This window comes from Tachyglossus aculeatus, unplaced genomic scaffold, assembly GCF_015852505.1.
Source record: "Tachyglossus aculeatus isolate mTacAcu1 unplaced genomic scaffold, mTacAcu1.pri scaffold_306_arrow_ctg1, whole genome shotgun sequence".
Taxonomy (NCBI): domain Eukaryota; kingdom Metazoa; phylum Chordata; class Mammalia; order Monotremata; family Tachyglossidae; genus Tachyglossus; species Tachyglossus aculeatus.
Genome location: NW_024045020.1, coordinates 24,362 through 40,044, shown reverse-complemented (window position 1 = coordinate 40,044; position 15,683 = coordinate 24,362). Strand labels below are relative to the sequence as shown.

General features: G+C 48.4%; 1 protein-coding gene across 1 annotated transcript; it reads right to left on the bottom strand.

Moving 5' to 3' along the window:
* Nucleotides 1-12,433: 12,433 nt before the first annotated feature.
* LOC119923852 (putative olfactory receptor 14L1) lies at nucleotides 12,434-13,354 on the bottom strand. The gene has a single exon (XM_038743057.1). It carries the CDS (start codon nucleotides 13,352-13,354, stop codon nucleotides 12,434-12,436), a length of 921 nt encoding a protein of 306 aa, XP_038598985.1.
* Nucleotides 13,355-15,683: the final 2,329 nt, after the last annotated feature.

Genomic DNA, 15,683 nt, shown 5'->3' with positions numbered 1-15,683 from the left:
AAACCCCAACCCATCCCCTTTCTACCTCAATTCCCTCCCCTCCCTAGAGCCGCTTTCCCAGACATTTCTTATGTGAGGATATTTTAATGGTAAATTTGTAAAGCACTCACTATATACCAGGCTCTGTACTATGCGCTGGGGTAACTACAAGCTAATCAGGTTGAACATAATCCATGTTCCACTTGGGGCTCCAAGTTTTAATCTCCATTTGACGGATGAAGTAACTGAGTCCCAGAGAAGTGTAGCGACTTGCCCAGGGTCACACAACAGACAAGTGGCGGGGCTGGAATTAGAACCCAGGTCCTCCTGACTCCCATGCCTGGGTTCTTTCCACGTAATTTCCCAACTGCTCCCCAAATCTTCATCCAACTGTACTGGGAAAAAATAATGGTCAAGGACTTGCATTTGACCCCTTCTATCCAAACCGTTTCTGCTGTAGGCCTGCTTGATCGCCTCTGGTTACCAAGGCAACCCAGTTCAGAACATATCTTCACTTTGTTCTCTAAGCCTTCTGAAAGGAATAGCTGAAAACAAGATGAAGCAACTCATTTAGTGAGGTTGGGTGGGGTTTAATCACCTTGAGAACAAGTTAGAAAACCCTATCCCAAGGAGTGTAGTGATATACCGAAGGTCACACAGTGGACAAGTGGCCGTGCTGGGATTAGAATACAGGTCCTCTATATTCCATCCAGTGCTTTTTTCCACTAGGCCACGCTGTCCAGAAAATTCAAACCATACAGCAGGTGGAGCTAATAATAATTGTGTTATTTGTTAAGCACTTACTGTGTACCAAGCACTGTTCTAAGTACGGGTTCTGCACATAGTGAATGTTCAATAAATACTATTAATAATGAGACAAGATCATCAGGTCCTACATGGGGCCCCCAGTAGAAGTAGGAAGGATAACAGGGATTGAATCCCCACTGTGCAGAAGAGGGAATTGAGGAACAGAGAGGTGAGGTGACTTGCTGATGATGGCATTTGTTAAGCGCTTACTATGTGCCAAGCACTGTTCTACTCGACTTGCCCAATGTCACACAGCGTATAAGTGGGGTTGGGAGTGGGGCGAATGTCAAATGTCCAATGGTCACAGATTCAAGTGCAGACAACGCAGAAGGGAGAGGGAGGATAGAAAAAGAGGGCTTAATTGGGGAAGGACTCACGGAGGAGATGTGACCATGATACACTTTGAATATGGAGACAGTGGTTGTCTGGCCTGTACGGAGGGGAAGGTAGAGGGTTCCCGGCTAGGGGGAGGTTGTGGGGAAGGGGTCGGTGGCGAAATAGATGAGATCGGGGCCCAGTGAGTAAACTGGCGCTTGTGCAGCAGAGTGTGCCGGCTGGGCTGGAGTAGATGATTAGAGAAGAGAGGTAGGAGGAGGTGAGCTGATTGAGTACCTTAAGCAGCATGGCTCAGCAGAGAAGCCGCATGGCTCACTGGAAAGAGCATGGGCTTGGGAGTCAGAGGTCGTGGGTTCTAATCCCATCTCTGTAACTTGTCAGCTGTGGGACTTTGGGCAAGTCACTTAACTTCTCTGTGCCTCAGTTACCTCATCTGTAAAATGGGGATGAAGACTGTGAGCCCCACATGCGACAGCCCGATTACCTTGTATCTACGCCAGGGCTTTGAACAGTGCTTGGCACATAGTAAGCACTTAACAAATACCCTCATTGTTATTATTATTACTATTATTATTATTATTATCATTAAACCGATAGTGAGGAGTTCCTGTATGATGAGGAGGTGAATGGGCAACCACTGCACGTTCTGGAAGAGTGAGAAGACTTGAACTGAACCTTTGTTTTGAAACAAAGAGTAAGCACTCAATAAATGCACTGGTTAATTGGTTGATCACCAGAACTCTCCGCTACCACACACAAACACATACAAACACACTCCAAACTTTGCTCCCCTTTTTCCTCTGCTTCCCTCCTTCACCGAAACACCTCAACTCACCTCCTTAGTCCCAAGGCTGGGATTAGGCCTTCTCTTGTCTCTGTGCATGCGTGGGGCCTGACGGAGATATTTGGGAAAGACAAAGCCTCAAAAGCATCCCGGACCCCTCTGAGACTATTCGGTAATCCTCCCCGCACAGATTTCCCCTCAGGAAAAGCAGCTGTTACCCCTTGGGGCCTTGAGCAGGAGACCCATTCAGGGTGCTGGGAGGAGTTAAACTCCGCCAAGCTGGGTCCTGTGCAGCAATGACCCACACTCCCCGTGGATTAATTGGGAGTTTCCCCGTCGGAATTCTCTCTGCGTCCTGCTCAGCCAACATAATTAGGCAGAAGCAGCGTGGCCTAAATGGATAGAACACGACCTGGGAATCAGAAGGACCTGGGTTATAATCCTGACTCTGCCACTTGCCTACTGTGTGACCTGGGGAAAGTCTTTCTAATTCTCCGTGCCTCAGGTCCCTCATCTGTGAAAAGGGGATTAGGACTGTGAACGCTATGTAGGGCAGGGGTTGTATCCAACCCCATTATCTTGTGTTGACCCCAGCGCTTAGAACAGTGTCTGACAGTTAGTAACCACTTAAATATTGTTATTATTATTTTTATCACCATCAATAATAATGGTATTTGTTAAAGGCTTCCTCTGTGCTAGTCACTGTCACATTGTCACAGAATGTGCCCGTTTTATTGGTAAATTGTACTCTTTCAAGTAGTTATTACAGTGCTCTGCAAACAGTAAGCACTCAATAAATACGATGAACTGACTGTTCTAAACAATATTCTAAATATTTCCCCATTTTATAGATCAGGAAAATGAGGCACAGACTTGCCCAAGGTCACACAGTAGGAATTAGAACTCAGGTCATTCTGACTCACAGGTCCATGTTCAAGCCATTGAACCACGCTGCTTCTATGCTTTGTGCCACAAAGCCAAAGACCAGTAGACAGTTGTCAGAGTTGGAATTTCTGGAGCTGCTGAGAATTCGTTGCTCTCACATTAATCAGACATTTTTAGAATTCCTTCCTACCCCTGGCACCCCACAAAGCACCCCATGTGTGGTAGCTGTACAGTAGGTACCTGTGTTCTGTAGAGAAGCAGTGTGGCTCACTGGAAAAAGCGCAGGTTTGGGAGCCAGAGTTCATGGGTTCTAATCCTGACTCTGCCACTTTTCAGCTGTGTGACTTTGGGCAAGTCAGCTAACTTCTCTATGCCTCAGTTACCTTATCTGTAAAATGGGGATTAAGACTGTGAGCCCCACGTGCGACAACCTGATAACCTTGTATCTACCCCAGTGCTAAAAACTGTGCTTGGTGCATAGTAAGCGCTCAACAAATTCCATAAGTATTATTATTATTAATAAAGAGGGTGCCTGTGCCATCTTATTAGAGCAGAGCTTGGCACATGGAAAGCGCTTAACAAATACAATTATTATTATTGTTATTATTATTATTATTATTATTATTATTATTATCTGTGCCACACTGGGCAACAAGAGAAACAACTTGGCAGAGCATAGAAGAACAGAGTTGGCAGATACATTTTCTGCCCACAAACAATAAGTAGTATTGATTGAGCACTTATTGTGAGCAGAACACAGTATTAAGCGCTCGGGAGAGTCCAATAAAACAGAGTTGATAGACCCTTTCTCTTCCCACAGTGAACTTACAGTCTTGAAGGGGAGACAGACATTAAAATAGTCACACAATAAATTATATTTATTGAGTGTTTACTGTGTGCAGAGCACTGTGCTAAACACTCGAGAGAATCAACAAGAACAGAGTTGGTCGTTGCCCACAATGAGCTTAGAGTCTAGAGGGGCTATTGGAAGGGGACAATTCTGCTGACAGACAAAATCCTTGCCTTCCGGTATCTGAGAGTCCAGTGTCGATGACAAAGTCCTTGGGGAGAGATTCAAGGGATTTGTTTTCAACTTTCCCTCTCCCACTCGCTTCCTGTTCTGGAACCCTCTGACCCATTTATGGAGGTGAGAGGAAATGGTCAGAAAGATGGGAAGGACGGAGCTAGGAAGAAGGCCTGCTTACACTGTTGGGAGTGATTTACCAGTCCCTCTCAGACTGGAAGCTGGTTATGGGCAGGAACCATGTTTGCTAATTCTGTTGCATCGTACTCTCCCGAGTTCTAAGTACTGCGTTCTGCACACATTCAGTAATTTCTTCATTAATTCAATCAATTTACTGAGTGCGGAGTACTGGACTGCATTTCAATTGTTAACCTCCCACTGTGCTGTCATTTACCTTGCTGACCTCACCATGAACTATCAATTCCCCTGCTCCCAACTGCCATTCCCATTCCTCACCTTCCCCTCCCCCTCTCCCACCCAGCTAGTTCCCTCTCTTCCCCCACACCCCCTACTCAGGACCCCTCTGTACCAACGCAAACCCTCAACTCCTCCGTCCCAGCTCCCTCCCGCCCCTCCTCCCCACCCCCACCCCATCCCAGTTCTCCTTTCTCATCGCCACCCCTCTTCCCACTCTCCCCACCCAGGCTCCCGCCAACTCGTCCAAATCCAAACCCTCCCCACCCCTCGCATCCTTCTCCCTCCATCCCCTCCCTCCACAGCTGCTTCCAAGTGAGGCCTTTGGAACCGCCGCTCCATTATAGGTAAGCTCCCTTTCATACTGGACCTATTCCTTTCCGGTTCTCTACTCCTCCTCGCCCTAACTGAAACATGGCTCTCTCCGGACTTTTCTGCTGCTCTCTCCAATGGAGGCCTCTTCTTCTCCCACTCTCCCAGACTCACAGGAAAAGGAGAAGATGTCGGTTTCCTTCTAGATCCCCAATGTCACTTTCTCACTATTCCTCCTCCCCATTCTCTTTCCTTCCCTTCCTTTGAAGCTCACATTATTCGCCTCTACCACCCCCTCCAGATTCATGTAGCCGTCATCTACCGCCCCCCCGGCCCCACCTCCAACTTCTTTAACGATTTTGACCCCTTTCTCACCCTCCTTCTCCCCTTTTTCATGCCCACTCTGATCCTCGGAGATTTCAACATCCACATGGATATCCCTGGTGACTCCTCTACCACCCGCCTTCTATCTCTCCTTGACGTTACCAACCTCCTGCTCCACCCCACCTCGCCCACTCACCAACTAGGTCACACCCTCGACCTCATTATCTCCTACGCTGCACTATCTCCACCCTCACCAACTCTGAAATCCTTCTCTCTGATCATAACCTTCTCACCTGCCTCCTCACTCACACTCCTCTCCCCGTAAATCGATATTACTACCTCAAAGAGACCTCCGCTCTCTCGACCCTATCCATCTTTCTGAGCGCCTCACAACCCACCTCCCCTCCCTTTCCTCTCTACCCAATCTTGATGATCAGATTACTGCTCTCAACTCTACCCTCTCTACTCAGCTCGTCTCGCTCGCTCCCCTTTCCCTTCGCCGCTCTCGTACCACTAATCCACAGCCCTGGATCACTGCCACTGTCTGCCTCCTTCGTTCTTATGCCCGAGCTGCTGAACGCTGGTGGCGAAAGTCTAAACACCTTGCCAACCTCGTTCACTTCAAGTTTATCCTTTCTTGCCTTAACTCTACCCTCTCCTCTGCCAGACAAAATTATTTCTCCTCCCTTATTGACACCCATGCCCATCATCCCCGTCAGCTCTTCTGTACATTTAACTCCCTTCTCAGGCCTCCTGTTCCTCCCCCTTCTCCTTCACTCACCCCCAACGATCTGGCCTCCTACTTCATCAGTAAAATTAACTCCATCAGGTCTGAGCTCCCCAAAGTCACTCCTCCCCCTTCTCCAACCCCGCTGCTCTCAACCCTCTCCACTACTCTCCCATCCTTCCCAGCAGCATCCTCAAATGAGATCTCCTCCCTCCTCTCAAGTGCTACACCGGTCACCTGTGCTTCTGACCCCATTCCCTCTCATCTTATGAAATCTCTCGCTCCATCCCTTCTCCCCTACTTAACTTCCATCTACAACCACTCACTCTACACTGGCTCCTTCCCCTCTGCCTTCAAACATGCCCACGTCTCTCCCATCCTAAAAAAAACCCTCTCTTGACCCCACCTCCCCTTCTAGTTATCGCCCTATCTCCCTCCTACCATTCCTTTCCAAACTCCTAGAACGAGTCATCTACACCCGCTGCCTTGAATTCCTCAACGCCAACTCTCTCCTCGACCCCCTTCAATATGGTTTCCGTCCCCTACATTCCACCGAAACTACCCTCTCAAAGGTCACCAGTGACCTCCTTCTTGCCAAATCCAACGGCTCCTACTCTATCCTAATCCTCCTCGACTTCTTGGCTGCCTAAGACACTGTGGACCACCCCCTTCTCCTCAATATACTGTCCAACCTTGGCTTCACAGACTCCATCCTCTTCTGCTTCTCCTCTTATCTCTCCAGCCATTCATTCTCAGTCTCCTTTGCAAGTTCCTCCTCCCCCTCCCATCCCCTTACTGTAGGGGTTTCTCAAGGGTCGGTTCTTGATCCCCTTCTGTTCTCTATCTACACTCACTCCCTTGGTGAAGTCATTCGCTCCCTCGGCTTCAACTATCATCTCTACGCTGGTGACACCCAAATCTACATCTCTGCCCCTGCTCTCTCTCCCTCCCTTCAGTCTCGTGCCTCCTTCTGCCTTCAGGACATCTCCATCTGGATGTATGCCCGCCGTCTAAAACTCAATATGTCGAAGACGGAACTTCTTATCTTCCCTCCCAAATCCTGCCTTCTCTCTGACTTTGCCATCACTGTAGAAGGCACTACCATCCTCCCCATTTCACAAGCCTGAAACCTTGGTGTCATCCTCGACTCTGCTCTCTCCTTCACCCCTCACATCCAATCTGTCACGAAAACCCGCCGGTCTCACCTCCGCAGCATCGCCAAGATCCTCCCTTTCCTCTATATCCAAACCACTACCCTGCTGGTTCAATCTCTCATCCTATCCCGACTGGATTACTACATCAGCCTCCTCTCTGATCTCCCATCCTCATGTCTCTCCCCACTTCAACCTATACTTCAGACTGCTGCCCGGATCATCTTTGTGCAGAAACGCTCTGGGCATGTTACTCCCCGCCTCAAAAACCTCCAGGGGCTACCAATCAACCTATGCATCAGGCAAAAACTCCTCACTCTAGGTTTCAAGGCTCTCCATCACCTCGCTCCCTCCTACCTCACCTCCCTTCTTTCCTTCTACAGCCCAGCCTGCACCCTCCGCTCCCCTGCCACTAACCTCCTCACTGGGCCTTGTTCTCACCTGTCCCACCGTCGACCCTGGCCGTCCTCCCCCTGGCCTGGAATGCCCTCCCACCGCACATCTGTCAAGCTAGCTCTCTTCCTCCCTTCACCTCCACCTTCCACCTCCTCCAGGAGGCCTTCCCAGACTGAGCCCCCTCCTTCCTCTCCCCCTCACCACCTTCTCCATCCCCCCCACCTTACCTCCTTCCCTTCCCCACAGCACCTGTATATATGTATATATGTTTGCACGTATTTATTACTCCATTTATTTATTTATTTTGCTTGTACATATCTATTCTATTTATTTTATTTTGTTAATATGTTTTGTTTTGTTCTCTGTCTCCCCCTTCTAGACTCTGAGACCACTGTTGGGTAGGGACCATCTCTATATGTTTCCAACTTGTACTTCCCAAGCGCTTAGTACAGTGCTCTGCACACAGTAAGCGCTCAATAAATATGATTGATTGATTCAAAGCCCTACTGAGAGCTCACCTCTTCCAGGAGGCCTTCCCAGACTGAGCCCCCTCCTTTCTTTCCCCCTCCCCATCCCCGCACCCTACCTCCTCCCCCTCCCCACAGAACCTGTATATACGTTTGTACAGTTTTATTACTCTATTTATTTTACTTGTACATATTTACTATTGTATTTATTTTGTTAATGATGTGCATCTAGGTTTACTTCTATTTATTCTGATGACTTGACACTTGTCCACATGTTTCGTTTTGTTGTCTGTCTCCCCCTTCTAGACTGTGAGCCCGTTGTTGGGTAGCGACCGTCTCTATATGTTGCCAACTTGTACTTCCCAAGCGCTTAGTACAGTGCTCTGCACACAGTAAGCGCTCAATCAATACGATTGAATGTATGAATGAATGAACTAAGCACTTGGAAAGTACAATACAGCAATAGAGACAATCTCTGCCCCCTGCGGGCTTACAGTCTAGAGGGGGAGATAGACATTAGTATAAATAAATAAACTACATATAGGTACAAAGATTACATATATTTAATTACACACGGTAAGGGCTCAGTGGACTGATTGAAGAGGGGGGAAAGACGGATAATAAGCGCTCAATAAATACCACCAATGGATTGGCTGCCAGTAGAGAAGGTGGGCAAGAAACTCCAGGATTCTGGCGATCCTGATGCTTGGAGATCCCCAAGTCCAGCTTTCATCGATTGGATCAATACACGTACGTCCTGTGATTGGAGTGAGGTCTGATTTTGTAGGTTGTTACCTCAGAGATCAGAGACCTGGTCTCCTGAGATACTCCTGGTCTGAAAACCCAGGGGTTAGAGAATCCCAATCCAGAAAGGGCACGGAGCCAATCCCTTAGTCACCGGGAAACACGGCAGCTAAGGGAGGAACGAGGTGGTAGCTTTTCAAGGGAGAGACCGTGTGGTTCTGAAGCACTTTTCCACCTTGGAGTGGGAGGCAAGGGAAAGAACTGGGAGATGTTCTTTTTTTGTCACTTTCCTCAGGCTGCCTGTGACCCCATTGAGGCGGGGAGGGGATACCCCGTAGCTGGAAACCCCAGAACCCCCGGTTAAGTCAGGTGCCATGAGGGAGACTGAAGGTCGGGGGGTCTGAGAAGCAGCAGCTGTCTACCGTGTAACCTTAGGCAAGTCGCTCATTGTGGACAGAGAATATGTCCGTTTTTAAACACTACACTCACAAGTGCTTAGTTCAATTCTCTGCACATAATAAACGCTAATAATGATAGTAACAATAATAATGGTATTTGTTAAGCACTAACTATGTTCCAAGCACTATTCTAAGCGCTGGGGGAGATACAAGGTTAACAGATTGTCCCATGTGGGGATCACAGCCTTAATCCCCTTTATTCAGATGAGGTAACTGAGGCACAGAGAAGTTAAGTGACTTGCCCAAAGTCACACAGGTGACAAGTGGCAGAACTGGGATTAGAACCCATGACCTCTGACTCCCAAGCCCGTGCTCTTTCCATGCTGCTTTTCTGCGATTGAATGATTGAACAGAATTAGCAGACGTGTTTCCTGCCCATAACGAGTTTATGGGAGCTTAGAGTCTAGAGGGCGCAAGGAACATGTCTACCAACTTTGCTTTATTGTACTCACCCAAGGGCTTAATACGGTGCCCTGCACACTATAAGTATTCAACAAATACCACTGATTGATTGATTGTCCCAATGGAGCCTGAAAAATCTCCCTTTGTTCCCAAGTAGGAGCCATCCGGTGTGCCCCAGGGCACAGTCAATCTATCCTTCGGGATCAAATTCCAGCTCATGGAGTTTTCTAGAATCCGGGAGATGCAGCTGGTCCAGGCCATGCTGTTCCTCCTGGTCTACCTGGCGGCCCTGACGAGGAATCTCCTCATCGTCGACGTCACCGCCCTCGACCGGGGCCTCCACACCCCCATGTACTTCTTCCTCAGGAGCCTGTCCGTCCTCGACCTCTGCTACATCTCCGTCACCGACTGTAGAGAAATCTCTCTCTTAGGCTGTGTGATCCAGGTCTTGTCAGTGATCATGTTCGCCAGCTCAGAGCTGTTCGTCCTCACGGCGATGTCCATGACCGCTATGCCGCCATCTGCCTCCCCCTGCGCTATGAGGCCTTCATAGCCCTGGCGGCCTGTGGGAAGATGACCGCCGCCTCATGGCTGGCGGGGGTTCTGATTGGCTCCCTGAACTTGATTGGCACTTTCTCCCTCCCCTTCTGAGGCCCCACGGACATCCAGCAGCTCTTCTGCGATGTCCCTTCCCTGCTGAAGATCTCCTGCTCCAAGAGTCACGTCATGGAGGATTCATTCATTCAATAGTACTTGTTGAGTGCTTACTGTGTGCAGAGCACTGTATTAAGCTCTTGGGAAGTACAAGTCGGCAACATATAGAGACAGTCCTTATCCAACAACGGGCTCACATGTCACCTTGGCCTTAGGTTCCTTCCTGGGGTCCCTCTGCCTAGTGTAGATCGCTTTCTCTTACATTCGCATCACCTAGGCCGTGCTGAAGATGCTGTCCACTGAGAGCCGGGCCAAAGCCTTCTCCACCTGCCTGCCTCACCTCATCTTGGTGGCTCTTTTTGTCTTAATTGTGATCGTTGCCCACTCAAACCGCTCTCGGGCTTCCCCTCGACCCTGGGCCTTCGGGTGTCCGTTTTGTACACCGTGGTGCTCCCTAACCCTGAACCCCCTGCTCAACAGCCTTAGGAACTAGAACATTATACCACAATCCACAATACCAAGTGGAGGTAGTTAGTGAGCATTATGTATTTGTAAAGGTGGGAGGAAGGAGACGGCTCAATAGTGCAGTGCGATGCAGAAAGGGTTTTTTTAATTCCCTACTGTCTAAATAGGATCAAACAAATAGCCACCTCTATTCTCTATTTATAGTTATCTTATTACTCCATGTTCACCTGTTGCTGTTACAAATCTTTTTATACCCATCCTGAACACTTGTGCATGTACATATCTTTGACTGCAAGCCTAATTATTTAATCAGTAAATGAATCAGTGGTATTTATTGAGTTCTTCCTCGGTGCAGAACACGGTACTAAATGCTTGGGAAAGTACGATAGAAAAAGTAGATGAGATTTTGGCCCTTAAATAGCTTACAATTCCCTCAAACAAAGCTATTTTTTAGTGCTTGCTGTGCAAAGTATTGTACTAACCTCTTCAGAGTATGCAATAGAATGACTAGACATGATTCCTGCATATGGTAATCAATCTATCTGTAAGTTATCATTATTGTAATTATTAAACATTCAATCAGTGGTGTTTATTGAGCACTTGCTTGTGGCAAATCGCTGTATTTAGCACCTGGTAGAGTACAATAGGGTAAGCAGATCACAGAAACAATGGTTGACACAACACAACTTGGTGGTAACAAGCAGGTTGTGAAGAAAATGACTACCATGTGTTAGCAGGAATACCTGAACAAGGTGTTGAGCTGAGTGGCAAAGGGCACCCTAACAAGGAGAAACAGTTTGGCTTAGTGGAAAGAACACAGGCCTAGGAGTCAGAGGATCTGGTTTCTAATCCTGGCTCTGCCATCAGTCTTGTACATGACCTTGGACAGGTTACTTCACTTCTCTGTGCCACAGAGAAAAATGGGGATTAAATCCTCCTCCCTTCGACTTTGACTGTGAGCCCTGGCTCAGACAGGGACTGTGTTTGTAGTTTGTATCTATCCTAGGTCATAGGGCGGTGCTTGGCACATAGTAAGCGCTTAACAAATACCATAAAAAGTGTCCTTGACCTTGAGATAAGGCAGCTTGGAGTGGAGTTTCATCTTGGGGCAGGTTTTAAGCTGATCAATCAATTAATCAATCAATAGTATTTATTAAGCACTTGTGTGCAGAGTCTTGTACTAAGTGCTTGGGAGAATATAATACAACAGAGTTGGAAGACACATTCCCTGCACCCATGAAGTTTACAGTCTAGAGGAATTAGTCAATCAATTGTATTTATTGAGCTCTTACTGTGTGCAGAGCACTTGGGAGAGTATAATACAACAGAGGTGTTAGACACATTCCCCTGCCAAAAAGAGCGTACAGGCTAAATGAATTAATCAATCAGTGGCATTTATTGAGCATTTACTGTGAAGCAGCGTGGATTAGTGGAAAGAGCATGGGTGGGGAGACAGGGGTCATTCATTCAATCGTATTAATTCGTGGGTTCTAATTTCCGCTCCACCACTTGTCAGCTGTGTGACTTTGGGCAAGTCACAACTTCTCTGTGACTCAGTTACCTCATCTGTAAAATGGAGATTAAGACTGTGAGCCCCACGTGGGACAACCTGACAACCTTGTATTTACTCCAGCGCTTAGAACAATGTAGTTCTAAGCATGGTACACATAGTAAGCACTTAACAAATATTATTATTATTATTACTAAGCACTTTGGAGAGGACAAGGCAACGGAGTTGATGATGATGATGATGATGATGGCATTTGTTAAGCGCTTACTATGTGCAAAGCACTGTTCTAAGCGCTGGGGGAGGTTACAAGGTGATCAAAGTGTCCCACAGGGGGCTCACAGTTTTAATCCCCATTTCACAGATGAGGTAATTGAGGCACAGAGAAGTGAAGTGACTTGCCCAAAGTCACACAGCTGACAGTTGGCAGAGCCGGGATTTGAACCCATGATCTCTGACTCCAAAGCCCGTGCTCTTTCCACTGAGCCACGGTTATGTTCTTTGTCTACAATGAGCTTACAATCTAGAGGTGGAGAGAATGATAGGATGAAAGAAAGAATCTCTTAAAAATTTTCCTCTAGACACTTTCCTCTAGGTTCACAATTTTCCACCGAGAATTCTCCACAAAGCAGACTTCATGTCCTTGTTCCTTAGGCTATAGATTAGGGGGTTCACGGCCGGAGGCACCACAGCATAGAACACTGACAGAAGCAGGTCAAGAACGGGAGAACCTTTTGGATTGAGGTAGGCGAAGCCACCAGTGGAGACAAAGAAAGTCACGACGGCTAGGTGGGGCAGGCAGGTGGAGAAGGCCTTGGCCCGGCACTCGGAGACCGGCATCCTCAACACGGCCCAGAAGATGTGCACATACGAGACGACGATAGAGGCCAAACAGAGGAAGGCGAGGCTAACAATGGCGATTGTGACCCAGACTTCTAGGATGATCACACTGGGGTCAGACAGTGCCAGGAGCTGGGGGACGTCGCAGAAGAACTGGTGGATCGTGTTGGGCGCGCAGTAGGGGACAGAGAAGGTGGCAGCTGTGTGCATGAGGCCGGAGACGCCCCCACTGAGCCAGGAGGCGGCCGCCATCTTCCCACAGGCCCGTCTGCTCATGATGATCTCGTAGCAGGGGAGGCAGATGGCCACGTAACGGTCGTAGGACATCGCCGTGAGGAAGGCCACCTCGGCAGATGCCAAAGACATAAATAAAAACACTTGTGTAGTACAGCCCAGAAAGGAAATGGAGCCGTTCTGGGTAAAGGAGTTGAAGATATATTTAGGGACGGTGATGAAGATATAGCAGAAGTCGAGTACGGACAAGTTCCTAAGGAAGAAGTACATGGGCGTATGGAGGTGCTGGTCGAGGGCGGTAATGGTGATGATGAGGAGATTCCCCGTCAGGGCCGCCAGGTAGACCAGGAAGAACAGTGCGGCCTGGACAAGCTGCAGCTCCCGGGCCTCCGAGAATCCCAGCAGGAAGAATTCCCTCACGGCTGTGCAATTGCTCATTGCCATCACATCAGTGCTCTGACAGAACAATGGGATGGATTGGTACGGGTGAACGGTCTCATCCGTAGCTAGCAAAATGAATATGTGATCTCTGCCAAACCAGTTGATCAGGGCATCAACCAATCACTCATATTTATAGAGTGCTTACTGCATGCAGAGCAGTGTACTAAGTGCTTGAGAGAGTACACTAAAACAAGAAAACGGACACATTTCTTGCCCACAGTGAGCTGACAGTCTAGCATCTCCTAGCTATTGCCCGAGGTAGTGTAGGAAGGCGCCTGCACTGTGTATCATAACAACACAAAGGCTACACAAATACATTTTTCCTCATTGGACATGGTTTACCCCAAACTTTGCCCAGGGAATGTGACTTCTTTAATTGAATGTGGAATGTGTCAATGATGCAGGTCAATCAGTATTTTAGAATGAAGTAATATGGCATAGTGGAAAGAGCCCGGGCCTCAGAGTTAGAGATCAGGATTCTAATCCTGGATCTGCCACCTGATATTCATTCATTCATTTGTTCAATCATATTTATTGAGGGCTTATTGTTTGCAGAACACTGTACTAAGCGCTTGGGAGAGTACAATACAACAATAATCAGTTACATTCCCTGCCCACACTGAGCTTAATGCCTGGAGTGTGGTATACAGCTATCAGTACATATTAATTAAATTACGGATAATTTCTGTCAGATGGACTACCTTGAGCCAATCATAACCCATGTGCCTCAGTGAGCTCATCTGTAAAATGGGGATTAAAACTGTGAGCCCCATGAAGGACAGGGATCATGTCCAACTTGATTAATGAAAACTCTTGTCCCTTCCCTCCTCCCCTCCTTCACTTCCATCTTCAACCGCTCACTCTCCACTCGTTCCTTCCCCTCTGCCTTCAAACATGCCCACGTCACCCCATCCTAAGAAACCCCTCTCTTGACCCCACTACCTCTTTTAGTTATAGCCCTATTTCCTTCCTACCCTTCCTTTCCAAACTCCTAGAACTAGTCGTCTACACTTGCTACCTCGAATTCCTCAACTCCAACTGTCTCCTAGGCCCTCTCCAATCTGGCTTCTGTCCCGTACACTCCACTGAAACTGCCCTCTCAAAGGTCACCAGTGACCTCCTTCTTGCCAAATCCAATAACTTCTACTCTATCCTAATCCTCCTCGACCTCTCAGCTGAACTTCTACACTGTGGACCACCCCCTTCTCCTCAACAAGCTATCCAACCTTGGTTTCACGGGCTCGGTCCTCTTCTGGTTCTCCTCTTATCTCTCTGGCTGTTCATTCTCAGTTTTCTTCGCGGGCTCCTCCTCCCCCTCCCATCCCTTCACTGTAGGGGTTCCTCAAGGGTCAGTTCTTAGTTCCCTTCTGTTCTCTATCTATACTCATTCCCCCGGGGAACTCATTCACTCCTGCGGCTTCAACTATCATCTCTAAGCTGATGACACCCAAATCTACATCTCCACCCCTGCTCTCTCTCCCTCCCTCCAGGCTCCCATCTCCTCCTGCCTTCAGGAAATCTACCTCTGGATGTCTTCCCGCCATCTAAAACTCAACACATCTAAGACTGAGCTCCTTATCTTCCCTCCCAAACCCTGTCCTCTCCCTGACTTTTCTGTAACTGTAGACAGCACTGCCATCCTTTCCGTCCCACCAGCCCGCAACCTTGGTGTCATCCTCGACTCCGCTCTCTCGTTCACCCCACACATCCAATCCGTCACCAAAACTTGCCGGTCTCACCTCCACAACATTGCCAAGATCCGCCTTTTCCCCTTATGCAAACCGCTACATTGCTGATTTCAATCTCTTATCCTATCCCGCCTGGATTACTGCATCGCCTCCTTTCTGATCTCCCATCCTCCTGTCTCTCCCCCACTTCAGTCTATACTTCACTGTGCTGCCCGATTACCTTTGTACAGAACCGCTCTGGGCTTGTTTACTCCCTCTCCTCAAAAATCTCCAGTACTTGCCTGTTAACCTACGAAATCAAGCCAAAACTCCTCACTCTCGAATTCAAGACTCTCCATCACCTCGCTCCCTCCTACCTCACCTCCCTTCTCTCCTTCTACAACCCAGCTCGCACCCTCCGCTCCTCTGCCGCTAACCTCCTCACTGTGCCTCGTTCTTGCCTGTTCCACCGTCGACCCCTGCTCATGTCCTTACCCTGGCATGGAAGCTCCACCCTCCACAACAACCACCAAACTAGCTCGTCTTCCTCCCTTCAAAGCCCTACTGAGAGCTCACCCCCTCCAGGAGGCCTTCTCAGACTGAGCCCCCTTTTTTCCTTTCCTCCTCCCGCCCCCACCCCCCGCCCTACCCCCTCCCCTCCCCAC

Coding starts and splice junctions, on each gene's coding strand:
- LOC119923852 (XM_038743057.1), bottom strand. CDS start 13,354: ATGGCAATGAGCAATTGCACAGCCGTGAGGGAATTCTTCCTGCTGGGA.